This window comes from Aspergillus sclerotioniger, assembly GCF_003184525.1.
Source record: "Aspergillus sclerotioniger CBS 115572 chromosome Unknown BO94scaffold_20, whole genome shotgun sequence".
Taxonomy (NCBI): Eukaryota; Fungi; Ascomycota; class Eurotiomycetes; order Eurotiales; family Aspergillaceae; genus Aspergillus; species Aspergillus sclerotioniger.
The window spans coordinates 300,127-313,666 of NW_020291010.1; the positions used below are offsets into that span (position 1 = coordinate 300,127).

The 13,540-nt window shown below is 50.0% G+C and overlaps 6 protein-coding genes and 1 non-coding gene across 7 annotated transcripts; 4 read left to right on the top strand and 3 right to left on the bottom strand.

Annotated features, from left to right (window-relative positions):
- Positions 1 to 424: 424 nt before the first annotated feature.
- On the bottom strand, positions 425 to 536 carry BO94DRAFT_t208. The gene has a single exon. It is a non-coding gene; the product is annotated as a tRNA-Leu (tRNA).
- A 1,469-nt stretch (positions 537 to 2,005) lies between these two features.
- On the top strand, positions 2,006 to 3,243 carry BO94DRAFT_469920 (uncharacterized protein; the record flags this gene model as incomplete). The annotated part of the gene is made up of 2 exons (XM_025608307.1): positions 2,006 to 2,243; positions 2,300 to 3,243. 2 exons carry the CDS (start codon positions 2,006 to 2,008, stop codon positions 3,241 to 3,243), a joined length of 1,182 nt encoding a protein of 393 aa, XP_025465700.1.
- Positions 3,244 to 4,069: 826 nt separating this feature from the next.
- Positions 4,070 to 5,066, top strand: BO94DRAFT_547906 (uncharacterized protein; the record flags this gene model as incomplete). The annotated part of the gene is made up of 2 exons (XM_025613359.1): positions 4,070 to 4,454; positions 4,492 to 5,066. The coding sequence occupies 2 exons, from the start codon at positions 4,070 to 4,072 to the stop codon at positions 5,064 to 5,066; spliced, it is 960 nt and encodes a 319-aa protein (XP_025465701.1).
- Positions 5,067 to 5,872: 806 nt separating this feature from the next.
- On the bottom strand, positions 5,873 to 6,868 carry BO94DRAFT_558064 (uncharacterized protein; the record flags this gene model as incomplete). The annotated part of the gene is made up of 2 exons (XM_025613979.1): positions 5,873 to 6,493; positions 6,539 to 6,868. The coding sequence occupies 2 exons, from the start codon at positions 6,866 to 6,868 to the stop codon at positions 5,873 to 5,875; spliced, it is 951 nt and encodes a 316-aa protein (XP_025465702.1).
- Positions 6,869 to 7,375: 507 nt separating this feature from the next.
- On the bottom strand, positions 7,376 to 8,559 carry BO94DRAFT_558092 (GNAT family N-acetyltransferase; the record flags this gene model as incomplete). Its single annotated transcript, XM_025613983.1, has 3 exons — positions 7,376 to 7,596; positions 7,652 to 8,033; positions 8,506 to 8,559. The coding sequence occupies 3 exons, from the start codon at positions 8,557 to 8,559 to the stop codon at positions 7,376 to 7,378; spliced, it is 657 nt and encodes a 218-aa protein (XP_025465703.1).
- Positions 8,560 to 9,481: 922 nt separating this feature from the next.
- BO94DRAFT_536884 (acetylglutamate kinase) lies at positions 9,482 to 11,675 on the top strand. The gene is made up of 2 exons (XM_025612139.1): positions 9,482 to 11,336; positions 11,386 to 11,675. The coding sequence occupies exon 1, from the start codon at positions 9,601 to 9,603 to the stop codon at positions 11,194 to 11,196; it is 1,596 nt and encodes a 531-aa protein (XP_025465704.1). The 5' UTR covers positions 9,482 to 9,600; the 3' UTR covers positions 11,197 to 11,336; positions 11,386 to 11,675.
- Positions 11,676 to 12,255: 580 nt separating this feature from the next.
- Positions 12,256 to 13,464, top strand: BO94DRAFT_576592 (arginase; the record flags this gene model as incomplete). The annotated part of the gene is made up of 3 exons (XM_025615145.1): positions 12,256 to 12,342; positions 12,402 to 12,985; positions 13,044 to 13,464. The coding sequence occupies 3 exons, from the start codon at positions 12,256 to 12,258 to the stop codon at positions 13,345 to 13,347; spliced, it is 975 nt and encodes a 324-aa protein (XP_025465705.1). The 3' UTR covers positions 13,348 to 13,464.
- Between the last annotated feature and the right edge of the window lie 76 nt (positions 13,465 to 13,540).

A 13,540-nucleotide genomic window follows, 5' to 3' on the forward strand; every position in this document is an offset into this window, starting at 1 on the left:
TATCTAATAGAGATCAACTATAGCTTCTAGCGGTATCCTGATTTTCCTTTCTTCCTAGCAGGGTGTTTTAGGCTGCTGGTAGGTGAACTTATTCGCTCCTGATAGACCCGACGATGTAGCTTCTGCTGAACGATAGGAATAACCTGGTTCCACTTTTCAGTGATCCATGGGTATATATATATATTGGCGGCTTTAATAACGCGGCGCAAGAAAGATATATCGAAATGATTGGTGGTGTGCAACAAGATACAAAGACAAGCCTCGAGCCCAACCGAAGAGGATAGGGGTAGATAAGGGGATGACGCTGAAACTATGAAGCACCCTCGAATTATTGAGAAGAAAATAAAAAAAAACCATCAAACAAACCATGAACACAGCTAAGCATATCACAAGCACGGATGTGTTGGTAAAAAAGAAAAGGAAATGACAAGAGTGGGATTCGAACCCACGCCATCAAACGATGATCAGGAAGCTTGAAAGCTGGATATTAAGGTGGACCTTAACCTGACGCCTTAGACCAACTCGGCCATCTTGCCATGATTATATCATTTGCCTACATATTTTGCATCGTACAACTTGTAGCTGTAGTTATGACGAGTATGCTTGGATGGATGTTGCCCGGACATTTTTCTCATCGGTCAAATACATGGCTGAGTGAACAAGTGTTTCATAGTGTGACCAAGCTGATTCAAGGCTAGCTACGACTCCAAGTATGTCTTGCTTATCAGGTATCAACCAACCTCGCATGCTGGTGGGCATATCAGGCTGCAATATGATTAGACCTACTAACGCATTAGGTGTGACCTCTTGCCAATCACTTTGTCTGTCTCTTTCTGAGCTAGCCTCGTAGAGCCCTCCCTCTTCATGCCCTAGCTATATTAGCAACCGGTTCAGTTCAGCGGTTAATCATATCAAATTTCTTCATCGTAAAGACCCTAGTTTAGCCATTGAAATTCCGGATGCTGCCGCACATCAACTCGGCCCACCAATCTAATGTGTACTAGAGCATCTCTAGGATTTACCATCTGAGATATTAGATATGACGGCACGTACTGAATTGACCGTGCGCTGCTTGATTGAAGGAAGTTGCCAACATGCGAGCTGTCTTGCTCAATTCCTGACGAACGCGAATATCTAACCGGGACATCTCGTGAGAAATCAAGCCTCCTGACAAGTCTATAAGTAGGTGCAAGTTCCTTCATGATTTTTTGCCATCTCAATTGAGCTTCGAAGTCAGTTCTGAATGACAACTACGTTCCTTTGACCCCGTCGACAATTCGCGACGGGGAATTTATCTCAACTCAACATTACTATCCTAACACCGAGTGAGTATCAATAATCATTGCTGAAAAAGCCCCCAGCTGATAGGAATAAAACTTAGATACATCATGTGTCGGAAGCTTATTGAAACAACCGAGCACCTATGCAAACATCGAGTTGGTTCCCCCGGGAAGCTCATGGAACTAAATGGATGTAAGAATTGCGGCATCATCCAGAAGACAGAGTACCTTGGCAAGACAACCAAAAGGACGCCATGCCCGGACTGTATTGCCAATGGTACTTATGTGAAGGTGAATGGGGTTTGGAAAAGGGCTTAGTGTTGTTTGGGATCGGTGATGTTGAATAGTCTCCACATAATCTGGTGAATCGTATCTACACCTCGTTGCATGTACTATTAAAGTATCTTCCAAAATCTTACAAGTGAATCTCCAAATAAAAAATACTTCACCTACATAGTTCCTCCGTTCGTACCAAGATTCAATCTCCACTAGTGGAAAGATACCAGTAGGCAGTCTCCTAGCAAACTTGGTCGCTCCATGCGGGTAATTCCCCAGCCTGTGGTGACACAAGAGGCAGTAATGATTGAGTAGCCTATCGAACCAACCATAATTGATTATGTCGCTTACGCCCAATCAGTACATACTTTTCTCTGAAAACCCTCTTCCACCTTTTTTTTTCTCCTTCTTCAATTACCGTGTCTCTCCCCCCGTCATACTTTTCAGCCATGGACATCCAACACCAGTTCCCTGGTGTGCACTGGATTTGGGGCGGAGGAATCTCTTTCGTTTATGAGGTCCATTCTCGTATCGTGGTGAAAGTGCCGAAGCCTGGAGAATTTGAGAGACAACAATTCAATAAAGAACTTGAGATATATCAAATATTCTCGCAGAATCCGCCTTGTTCCTCTATTGTGCAATGTTTTTGCTTTTCTCCTAGTGGTATCTTTCTTGAGTACATGAGAGGTACAACCCTTGTTTAAAGTTAATGAGTACAGAGTACATACTGAATTGCCTCTTAGATATGTCCCTTTCCTCTAGAATACAAAACAATCATACCCGGGACCAACAAACTATGGCAGTTACCACCGTGAACAAATTAGAACCTCTATCTCTACGAAAAGAATGGATGAATGATCTTGCTCAAGCTGTTGCATTCCTGGAATCTCTCAATGTCGCTCATGGCGACTTACGACCTGAGAACATTCTGCTCGACCGCGATCGACTAAAGCTATCTGATTTTGACTGTACAGCACAAATTGGAACACATTACGAAGCATGCCTGGCTCCGTATGGCCGACTACTCAATAACAATGAGTCTGATCAAGGAGAATGTGGGACATTTGGATTCCTTGGCCCTCGAACAGAACAATTCGCCCTCGGTTCCTTGTACTATCTGATAAACTACGGGTTCGAGGTTTATGGAGATCGGTGTCTTGACGAAGATCCGCACGAGCATGGTCCCAGGGTGGTAGAGTTACTACAGAACATGGAGTTCCCAAAATTGAATGGTGATCCATTGATTGACGATATCATTGACAGATGTTGGCATAATCAATATGTTGAAGTTTCGGAATTAGCTGCGCATACGAAGACACTGTTAAGCGAACGAACCGATGTGATGGAACGTAACGAAAGCAGAAGGGAAAGCGGCAGAATGGCAATCTTTTCCAAAACAATAATCAATGGATGGCGAATGGTGATGGGTCGCATAATTGACGGGGTATGTTATGGCTTCAGAGTGTGGTGGAGATTATTATCGAGGTTTCGCGGCGAGATAACTGAGCGAACCAATGGTGACAATCATGATAGCATGGATCGAGACTACTTTGGGGAGGAATTTCTTTCTAAAAGGGAGTTTTGCCAGAACCTGGAGAGACGGGGGCTGCTTCGTGTGCTTTCTTCAGGTGAGCCTGAGGAGATTGGATTCACTTTAAAATGGTATAGGCACAGTCTCAACGATTAAGTGATTACTAAATAAACACGATGAATGACAGAAAAGCCATTTCACTAAGTTACCTTGCTCTGGTCTCGGATTTGGGGAAGATTAATCCATGGGACAATGTGTTTGGGTCGGTCGCGTCGGCCTGGATCGTGAGGGTGGCAATCTATCTCAGCTGAAGTCGCTAGAGATAGGAATTTATGGCAGCGATTAAGGAGGTAAAAATGGGTTGGGTGGCATTGGCCATTCCACGTCTTCTCGCACCTATCTCTCTCCGACGGCACTATGTTGCTTCTCGGACTACTAGAACCAGTAGGGTAGGTGAGGGTGCTCGTAGATTTTTGCTCAGCAGAATCAAGTTAGTTCTGTCCGACGGTGTCCCGCTAGGTATTCTGACACAGATTCATTGGTCTGGGGTCTATAAGCCAAGCATTCGGTGGCAACATATAATTGAGTCGTACTATAACTTGTGGAAGATGATTCCGTTATCGGTAGGGAATATATATCCGGGTCCGATCATCAGCTATCCACGGCCCCACTAGACTGACTGGTGCCTGTCACTCTGTCTAGCACTGAGTAAGTCCGCTGAAAGCAAATCCCGATGTTGCGGGGATTCCTGGTAGCGCCCCCATTAGGTCCAGGCGCTGCATTCACATGATAATTATGATAATTTATTGGTTAGAGTCGAGTGGCGGAATAACCCCATCAGAATGTATCCTAGTAGTCGGTCAGACTCAAAAATCCAGATAACATCCCCCATGTTTACATCATCCAAGCTCCGCGTTTCCTATCTCAGTCCTAGTTTCATTAATCCCCTGCACTTGTACTCTTCACGCCGTTTCAATTCAGGATGCCGAACAAAACTTATGAGTATGGCGAATTAGTCGTCACCGTGACTTTAGCTTTGGATGCCATTTGGAACGACAAGGGTAGTAGTGCCAGTAGGGACGGGGGATTTTGGAACCCCATCCCGCAAGGCACCTTGCGCCCTCTGGGCAGTATGGCTGTCGGAAACCATTCTGCTCTTAATGGCAAGCGTGCGGCGTTCTTAGTCGGAGCCAAATCCACCAGCTCCACAAACCCCCCCGTGAAAGCGCCCACTGGCTATACCCTGGTTTGGACCGACAAGGGCAACGGGGCCGACGCAGATGGTTCTTTCTGGCGGCTTATAGCACCGGTTGGCTATACATCAATGGGGGATGTTGTCCAGTCGGGTTGGTCTAAACCTTCAACCAGTACGGTGTGGTGCGTGCCTGCGGTCTGATCTTGCAGTCGATGGCCAGTACGCCGAGGAAAGCATCTGGGACGACAAGAAGTCCAAAGCCGATTCCGACGTTTCCATCTGGAAAGTGTTCCCTTATACCAAAGGGGTCAACGGGTCTGAATTTCTCCCGGTGGTGGCTGGCACGTTCCGGGCCAATGCACAACATGACATTGCCCCCGACTTGGGGTATGCAGTGGTTCCGACCCTTAAAGTTCCCAAGGACTTCGTCGACTTTACGCAGTCAGCACCAATAATTACTGTCGACAAGATTCCAAGCGTCGGCACGACCTATACATGGACCGACCAGTGTGCGGTCATCCTGCCCTTTACCTCCTTTCATGATGATACCGACCCACGGAGCCTCCAACTTATCAGCAACCCGTTTTGCACGGCGAGCAGATCCATTGCATGGTACGTCGAAGAGTCTTGGGTCAATGACATGGCCGGCTGGATTGAAAGATCCAAGACATTGAAAACCGGCGCCAGCAGTGCGCAGTCAACTGAGCTGGTCCACAGCTCTGGTATCACGCTGTCGGCTGGTGGTGGCGTTGCCGTGAAATTGGAAGTCGCTCTGAATTACTAGTTCACTCGGACCACTTCTTCCACATACAGCGAGTATCAAGAGGAAGGGGTTACCACACAGATCCATGTTCCGGAGTACCATGCGTCGGTGATGTTTTCGAAACGCATCATGATCAAGGGGCAGCGTGCGGATGAATCCGCGATTACCGGTCAGGTGGGCTTTAATGCAAACGATGATGTTTACATCAGAGGAGTGGCGCTGCGGGAGTAAGGAATGGAATCATGGTCGTTTCAACTAGTACTTTCTCAGTTTTGCTTTCTAGTGTTTTCCTTTCTATTTCATTCGCCTATCACTCTTTCTTTGATCTTTGCCTGTCACTCGCTTAATCCCATAGTGCCGTTACTTGATTATCGAGAGCAGAATGGTAAATTTACTTGCACCCCATACTCCAGAGACCTGCGTAGGAATATGTGGGATAAATACTACTGAGGAGAGGAGAATCCAAGTCAGTCCAAATCCCGAGCCTGTGGAGGATTGTCGATTCCGGGGCTAGCGTCCCCCAAGGCGGCGGCGCCGTCGCCCGCGCCGTCGATCGTAGTCTCTTCCTGCCTCACCTTGGCTCCATCTCATGATTCATGCACCTTTCTCTACTGTCTACTGTTTACGCTTACACTTGGCATCCTTGGTAAGAACTGGCTCTGACATTTATCACTGGCTAGATTGTGCTAGCCGTTCCAGTTACTAACTATTTCCTGCCCTAATCATAGGCCCTTGATGACTCGGTGCCTCCAACCACTGCCGCCCGGTCCCCGCAAGTGAGAGTAAGATACCAGCAATCCAGACAATCGGTTACTCCCCGTCTAGGATCAATCCATGAGGAGAGATAGCATCCGGGAGACTCCTTTTCCCGTCTCAAGCCACAGATGTGGTTCGATGGCTTCGATCTCCATCAGGACAAATGGTCGATCATCCGTGATGAGGCCGTCAATCCGCACATAGCCGATTTCCCCGCAGCCTATCTCTTCCGCGTCTTTGGACGTGAAGCGCCGTTGCAGCGACTCGAACACAGCCTGGACGACCTGAATAGTCTCCAGCTTTATTCCAAGAAGATCCGTCAATTTGGCGGACCCACCGTACTCGTCCTGAACCCGGAAGTCCCCTCGTTGAGGAGATTTGACCATGACATGGGTAAGGTGGGGACCCACAAACACAAAGGAATATTCTCCCGTTGAAATCGCAGACTCGAATTCTTGAATGAGTAATGAGCTCTGAAGTCCCCCACCCGTGCAGAGCCCCAGGAAGGTCATATCATCCGCAGAGAGGGCCGATGTGTCAGCGATCCGCCGGGTCAGTGTTGATGAAGCTGACATGGATGGCTTCAGGACTACGGAACCTGATGGATGGAAGTTTTGAACCAGTTGTTGCAATTCGGCCACAGTGTATCTCTGGGGATCAACCAATCGCGTCTTGGGAATTACGAAACCCTCCTGTTACATGTCCAGCAGGTATCGCTTGTCCGCGTTCCACCGGACCAACTTGGTGTCGTTGATTATCCGTGGAGGAGCAACATGAGGAGTGTATGGAGAAGTTTTGACCAGCTTGTCGACTTTGTCCAAGAAGGCAAAGAAGGCCTTTGGGTGCTTGTAATATTCGTTGCACCAGAGGAAAGTGACGGTGTCATATTGGTTGAGTGCCGTCAGGATGTCCTCGTCCATCCAGGACTTGACGGCGACTAGAGCGCCTTTGTCTTTGAGAAGGAGGGGTAAATCATAATTCTGATAATACGGCCATTCCGCCCTGATGGTGTGAGGTTGTTGGGTGGTGAGAAACAAAATCCTCGGTGTTTCAATAACGGGACGCATTGTGTGAAGGCCTTGGAATCATGAGCTAAAAAAGTGCAGTGGAGGGTGATGTTAAGAGCTCATCCCAGCTATGCTTTAATACTTTCGTGGACTCGGAGGTTCGATGTCCAATTTCTTTGCCTCCGCGGGGTGTGCGGCCCGTGTCACTTTTCTTTGTCTACAGGACTGCAGTAGTCCACATGACTAGTGCATGGCCGAGTATTGCAACACACCTGCAACGTTGTCGCTGGCAATTATCTATCCAGCGAGGCAACCGCCAAGGATTCTTACCAATTTACCATCATCTTGGTAACGCCGAAAGTCAATATAGGATGGTGATCGGATCCCTCACATATGCCCAAAGGAAGAATTTATCTCCAAAACTGGCTTATGATGCATTGGATTCAACATACGATTATCCTCCGTTCTGGAACTACGCTTGACCCCGTCGTCTGCATCAGACTTCGAGATTTCAGAATAAAAGAAGGGCAAGCGCTTCATTAGATTGTGGAGATGAAACAACACACTTCACGCCTCCGTCGCCCGGGGCTCTCTCACCATCGACGCCAGCCCCCCTGTTGTGCTCTGAGCCACGAAGCCGAAGCGCTCGTAGATCGGTCTGCCCTCTTCACTGGAGTCAATGTAGATGGGAAAGTTTTCTTGGTCCGCCACCTCGCATCCCCATTCAAGGAGTAAGCGCGCCGCCCCCCTCCGCCGGTAGTCGGTATGTGTCGCGAGCATGTCAAGGTCTATACAGAAAGTCAGATCCCATGTCACGAGCATACAACAATCTAGGTTTCATACAAAAGTTTCTCCTGCCACCACCGACTAAGCGGGCACGGGAACCTTTCAGAGGTTGGAAAAAGGCATCATTGTGATGAGCGTCCATGTCTGGGTGCCAGGAGGGGTACCGGGGACCACGCTCTTCGGCTGTTTCCAAAGACCACTTGGCATATGCCGCAATGCGCCCCTCATTGTTGGGGTCAACGACCTTGAGATACTTCTCGCATGGTTTGTTGAGCATATCGTGCCGGTTGGCCGACTCCCACCACTGTCGCACTCCGGGGGTGTCGGGCCATACCTTCAGCATGGAAGGACTGAAGGCATTGTACCACAGCTGGGTCAGCTCCGGCACATCATCGATCGTGGCAAACTCGAGCTTGAGAGGGCATCCCGTACTGGGGCGCTAGAACGTGTCATGGTTGCCATGTTTGAGCCGTGGAGTAATCAATTGGAGGAAGACGAAGAATAAAAGACGTGACTGGAAGAAGTGCTGGGTTGCACTGCCCACAAAATATCTCGGCTCGGAAATGCCGTCCGCGGTGTTGTTTGTGCAGCAAGTAATGGCTGCCAACGAAGATTCGCCATCTGCGATCCTCCGCGACGATCGTCGATCAGATCCACTTGGGCGTTGCAAACCCACTTTCTATTAAGTATTCACGTTACCTCATCGATTCGGAGGCCCGAATCGCTGCAGCCTTAGCGTCGGAGGAGATCATTTCCTGGTCCCCGGACTGGACCCAACCCCTCTGGGGCAAAAATACCCTCCGGGGCCGGACCGCTCCTGGACCCCGTCGACGCAGCTGGACCCATCATGAATGACCTCCACGACGGGTCTGCATTGTATGCCCCCCCCGCCAAAAAAACGCTGGACAGACCCAAGGGTTGTGGAGAGTCAGGCATGTGCAGCACATTGTTCTTGTCTCAGTCATTGCTGTTGTGGGCGATCACGACTACTACCTTCTCTGGATCATCGTTCGGATCCTCGCAGCCCGCTACCTCAAAATCCAAGGCACCACCCCAACCAACATCTACCACCAATACACCTTCCAAGACCGCTTCACCAGCGGCTGGGACGGCGTCCAACTCCTCCGCACCAACCGAGACTCCTGGCCCGCCTCCCAAATCCAACACTGGACCGACCTCGCCAAAACCTACCTCCAATCCTCTTCCCCCTCCCCGAACCCCTCCCCACCAACGCCCTCGTCGACCTCATCTGCGCTAAAGAAATCAACGTCTTCGAACCCTGTCCCAGCCCTACGGAAATTATCCCTGACAGTCACAACAGAATCACCCGCGGCACGCAATACGGTCCCGCCTTATTCCTCCGCATCACTCTAGCCAACCACTCCTGCGCCCCTAATATACGTGACTGCCCATCACCCGTGTCTACAGGCTGACCACTCACTAACCCCCACGTGCTCAGGTGACACATCAAGCCGACGACCGTGGCCGAATGATGGTCACTGCCCTCCGTGACATCGCTCCCGGCGAAGAGTGCTGTACATCCTACTCTGACCTGTCCGAATATGTTGACTTGCAGGCTCGTCGCCAAAAGACGCAGGACCTGTTCACTTTTACGTGTACTTGTCCGAGGTGCTTGGATGAGGAAGCACAGCTCCAGAAATAGCTTCCCGGAGGGGTAACTGCATGTGATGCATGAGGAAGGGCGGATGTGACATGTCGATGCGGGTTTAGTGCCTGAAGAACAGACCTTAGGGTGTTGGTCCGTGCGGGCCACACCAGCCCAAACACGATCGTTCGTTGTGTATAGATTGTTCGCGCCAGCCCGAGGGTTGCTTGTTGTCTGCTGTATCTAGGATAAGATCGCGTCGGGTCTGAGTATATCCGGCTACTAATAAGGGTGGCTTTGATTAAATGACGCGAATTGCGGTTGAGGTATTTTTCGGTGTTACTTTGTAGTTGAGGTCTGGGGGATATAAATCCCTCAGGTAGCCCTCTCCCCTCTTCTCATGACCATTGCACTCTGCGCAGTTTTTGTCGGTTTAATTCTAAAGATTCTTTTCACTGAGAAACGAAACGACATCATGTCGCTTCTTCGTCCGGCTCTGTCCATTCCAGGACAACCTACAACTCGTAATATTTTGTCCCAACATCCGTTGTTCATCCCGTTTCAACATGGCCATGGCCACAAACAAATACGAAACTACTCACCTTCTCATGACCACCAAATAACTGCTACCCGGTCTACGATCGCCCAACTCCTTAATCATATTGACTCCCACCACACAGCAAATCAATACCTGACTCATTTCGCCTCCACACACTCCCCAGCGCATCCCTTCGCGGTAATAAAAGTCGGCGGCGCGATTCTCACCTCGCACTTGCAAACTCTCACATCTACCCTCGCTTTGTTCAGCTGTGTCGGCCTATACCCCGTCATCGTGCACGGCGCTGGGCCTCAGCTGAACCAGATCCTAGAGGACGCTGGCGTGGAGCCGCGCTTCGAGGACGGGATCCGAGTTACGGATGGGCAGACGTTGGCGATTGCGCGCCGGCTATTTCTGGAGGAGAATTTGAGGCTGGTGCAGGCGTTGGAAGCGGCTGGGGTCGCAGCGAGGCCGATTACGGCGGGAGTGCTTCGGGCGGAGTATTTGGATCGGAAGAGGTATGGGTTTGTGGGGAGGGTAAGGGAAGTTGAGAAGGCGGGGATTATGTCGGCCGTGAGAGCGGCTTGTCTGCCCGTGCTTACTTCGATGGCTGAGACTGGGGATGGGCAGGTGTTGAATGTCAATGCGGATGTTGCGGCCGTGGAGTTGGCGAGGGTGTTGAGGCCGAAGAAGGTGGTTTATTTGGCGGAGAAAGGGGGGTTGATGCATGGGGTTACCGGGAAGATGATTGAGAGGATCAATTTGGCCGAGGAATATGAAGATCTCATGGCGCAAGAGTGGGTGAAGTATGGGACTCGGCTGAAGATCAAAGCTGTGTCGGAGCTGTTGAGGGATTTTCCTGGGATGGAGAGTGTGTCGATTGTGCATCCCGTGGATCTGCAGAGGGAAGCTTTTGTGGCGTCTGGGGCGGGGACGCGGATCGAAAGGGGTACGAGGATTTTGAGTACAACTTCTGCGGAGTTCAGGGATGAGGGAAGGTTGGTGAGGGTATTGAGAAAGCAGGGCGCTGGGGACGACGAGGTGAGGTTCTGTGTGCAGGAGATGAGGAGCAATCGGCCGTTCAAGATGTATTTCCAGGATCCGGCGAACATGAGCCCGTTGGCTATTGTGTCGTTTGGGTATGGGAGTGCGCCGCGCTTGGTCACGTTTCCGAACCGGAGTGTGGACTCTGATGCGGTTGCGGATGACATGTTCCTCCGGATCACGAAGGACTTTCCCAAGTTGGTGTGGAATGTCCCGGAGAATGATGGCAGGCTTGACTGGTTTTCGGCTCGCGCAACGGGGAGGTTTCATTATGGTGGCTGGGCTATGCTTTGGTATGGCCTGAGTCAGCAGGAAGCGAGGGAGTTGATATTGGGGTTGCAGGGCAACTGCCAGGACACTGATCTCGAGATGGATTCGAGTTATGGTTCTTATAGACACGTTGCTCAGGGATGATGCGGATTTTGCATGGCGCTCTTTGTCTCAACACTAGTTGAGCTGGCTACATGGATGTTGGGGCGCCATCTTGTTTCCTTGCCTAATTCTTGCTGCTATTATTGAGATCGACTCCGTGGATAATAATGGACCTGAAGTTTCTTCCGACTCTCAGTCAGTAAGAACTAGCCTGCAAGGATCAATCCATACCTTTGTCAAACGCATTCAGAGAGTTAGGACGGGATGTCCTTGTTTCTTGGCTCCTGCCATATCGATCGAAAGACACCAAGTCAGACAGATAAAGAAAAGAGACGAGCGGAGCAATGCAACAAAACTGGCTGGACTTCTAAAAACGTGAAGGCTGATTGTCTGTCATTCCAGTCCTGAGCTTCCGATCGCAGTAGCAGTAGCAAGATGGATGCATCGTACCGAGGTTCAGGCGAGAGGAGGGATCATGTAGTCAGCGAGGCGGCTTACTGCCTTGATTGTGTTGCTGTCGGTGTGTGAAGAGTGAAGGATAATATTGAGCGGGGAGAGAGAGAAAGAGAAGAGGCCGGGGATGACACGTGAATCGGTGCCTGATAGAGAAGGCCAGGAGATGCGGGGTTTGTTTCCACCGGCCTTCTAGAAGCCTTCTGCAGATTATTCAAGCATCAATGATTGGAGTTGCTATGCAACAGTTAGCATTCTCGAAATGCCGTGTATTTTAGCCAGCATTTGCCCATTCAAGCCGTCTGCAAAGTCGTAGCAAAACAATCCTATCGGTGGATCTTGAAAACTTTTGCTCCAGTAGAAACACCAAGAAAAGAAAATTTGAAGGCATCCCCGGCTGCACTTAACTTTAAGAGCGAAGCGGAGATGGCCCCGGTTGAAGAAGGGTGGGTCGTCCGTTAAAGTTAAGTCTTCGCGAGTGGGTCTGATGACTCTCGCAGCTGGTAAGCTTTATTATCCCATCAGGTCTTCCATTTGTCTACCTCTCTCTAACGTATATCCAGTAACAGAGACTTAGGAACTGTGAAACTCACCCCACGCTCATACTTTTCGAATTAAACATACTTCAATACTCCCCAACCGAACAAGATGGCGCAGCGACTCTCCACCCTCCCCAAGTTCCTCACAAACCCCAGATCTCTACGCATCATCGGTGCAAAGAGCTCTGCAGGAGGGGTACGAACATCCCACACAAAAATCCACCGAAACTTATCCTGGCCTTTTGATTCCTCTAGCCTCGACCAGGCCCCGAAGCTGCACCCGACTCCCTCGTGAGATTCGGCCTTCTCAACAATCTCCGTGACCTGCACTACGATGTTGATTACAACGAATGTCTCCCAAAAGACACGTCCGCCCATGCTGTGCCACAAACATACCCTCTAGGACTAAACAATGCACACGCGATCAGCTCCTTCACCCACTCCCTCAGCGAACAGGTATACAACCACGCACGACAGGGTAGCATGGTCCTCACTCTTGGCGGAGACCGCTCCATCGCCATTGGGAGCATCACGGGAGCAGCTAAAGCCACTCGTGAACGGCTGAATGGTCTTGAAATGGCTGTCATTTATGTTGATGCCCACGCGGACATTAATACCCCTGAGACTAGTGGGAGTGGGAATGTGCACGGCATGCCTGTTACTTTCGCGACCGGTGTGGCAAAGAGATGTTCCACGGGTCTATTTGACTGGATTCAACGAGAGCATTTGGTGAATGTTGATCGATTGGTGTATATTGGGTTAAGAGATGTGGATGATGAGGAGTGGAGGATCATCCGGGAGAGAGGGATCAAGGCGTTTGATATGCGGGCTGCTAGAGAGTGAGTATCTACCTCTTCGACGTTGAACTTATATTGCAGCAGTACTGATAATCAAGAGGAATGGTATTCAGAAGATTATGGACATGACCTTGGATTATATTGGGGACGATACCCCCATCCATGTATCGTTCGACATCGATTCGCTGGATCCGACCGTTGCACCTAGCACTGTTTTCCCGGTTGACGGGAAGCTGTCGCTGGAAGAGGGCATGGAAATTGCTCGTCGGGTCCGGGAAACGGGCTCCCTAGTGGCGATGGATCTGGTTGAAGTGAATCCTTCAGTTGAGAGGGAAAGGTTGGATTTGACGATGCGGTCGGGGGTTTCGGTGGTGGAGAGTGCTTTGGGAAACTTTGCGCAGTAACTTGCTGGCAAGCACTATTATTGGCTGCATATTGTCTGGAGAGATTATATTCTCCTTTTCTCTAACTACTGGGGGAAAACAAGAAATCTGGGACTTCCCATCGAACCGCTTCAGGACAAGATGGACAGATCGATCCGCCGCATGCAGCGAAGTCCACAATCTACTTATTTTTGGTATTATTCTGACCTCCACT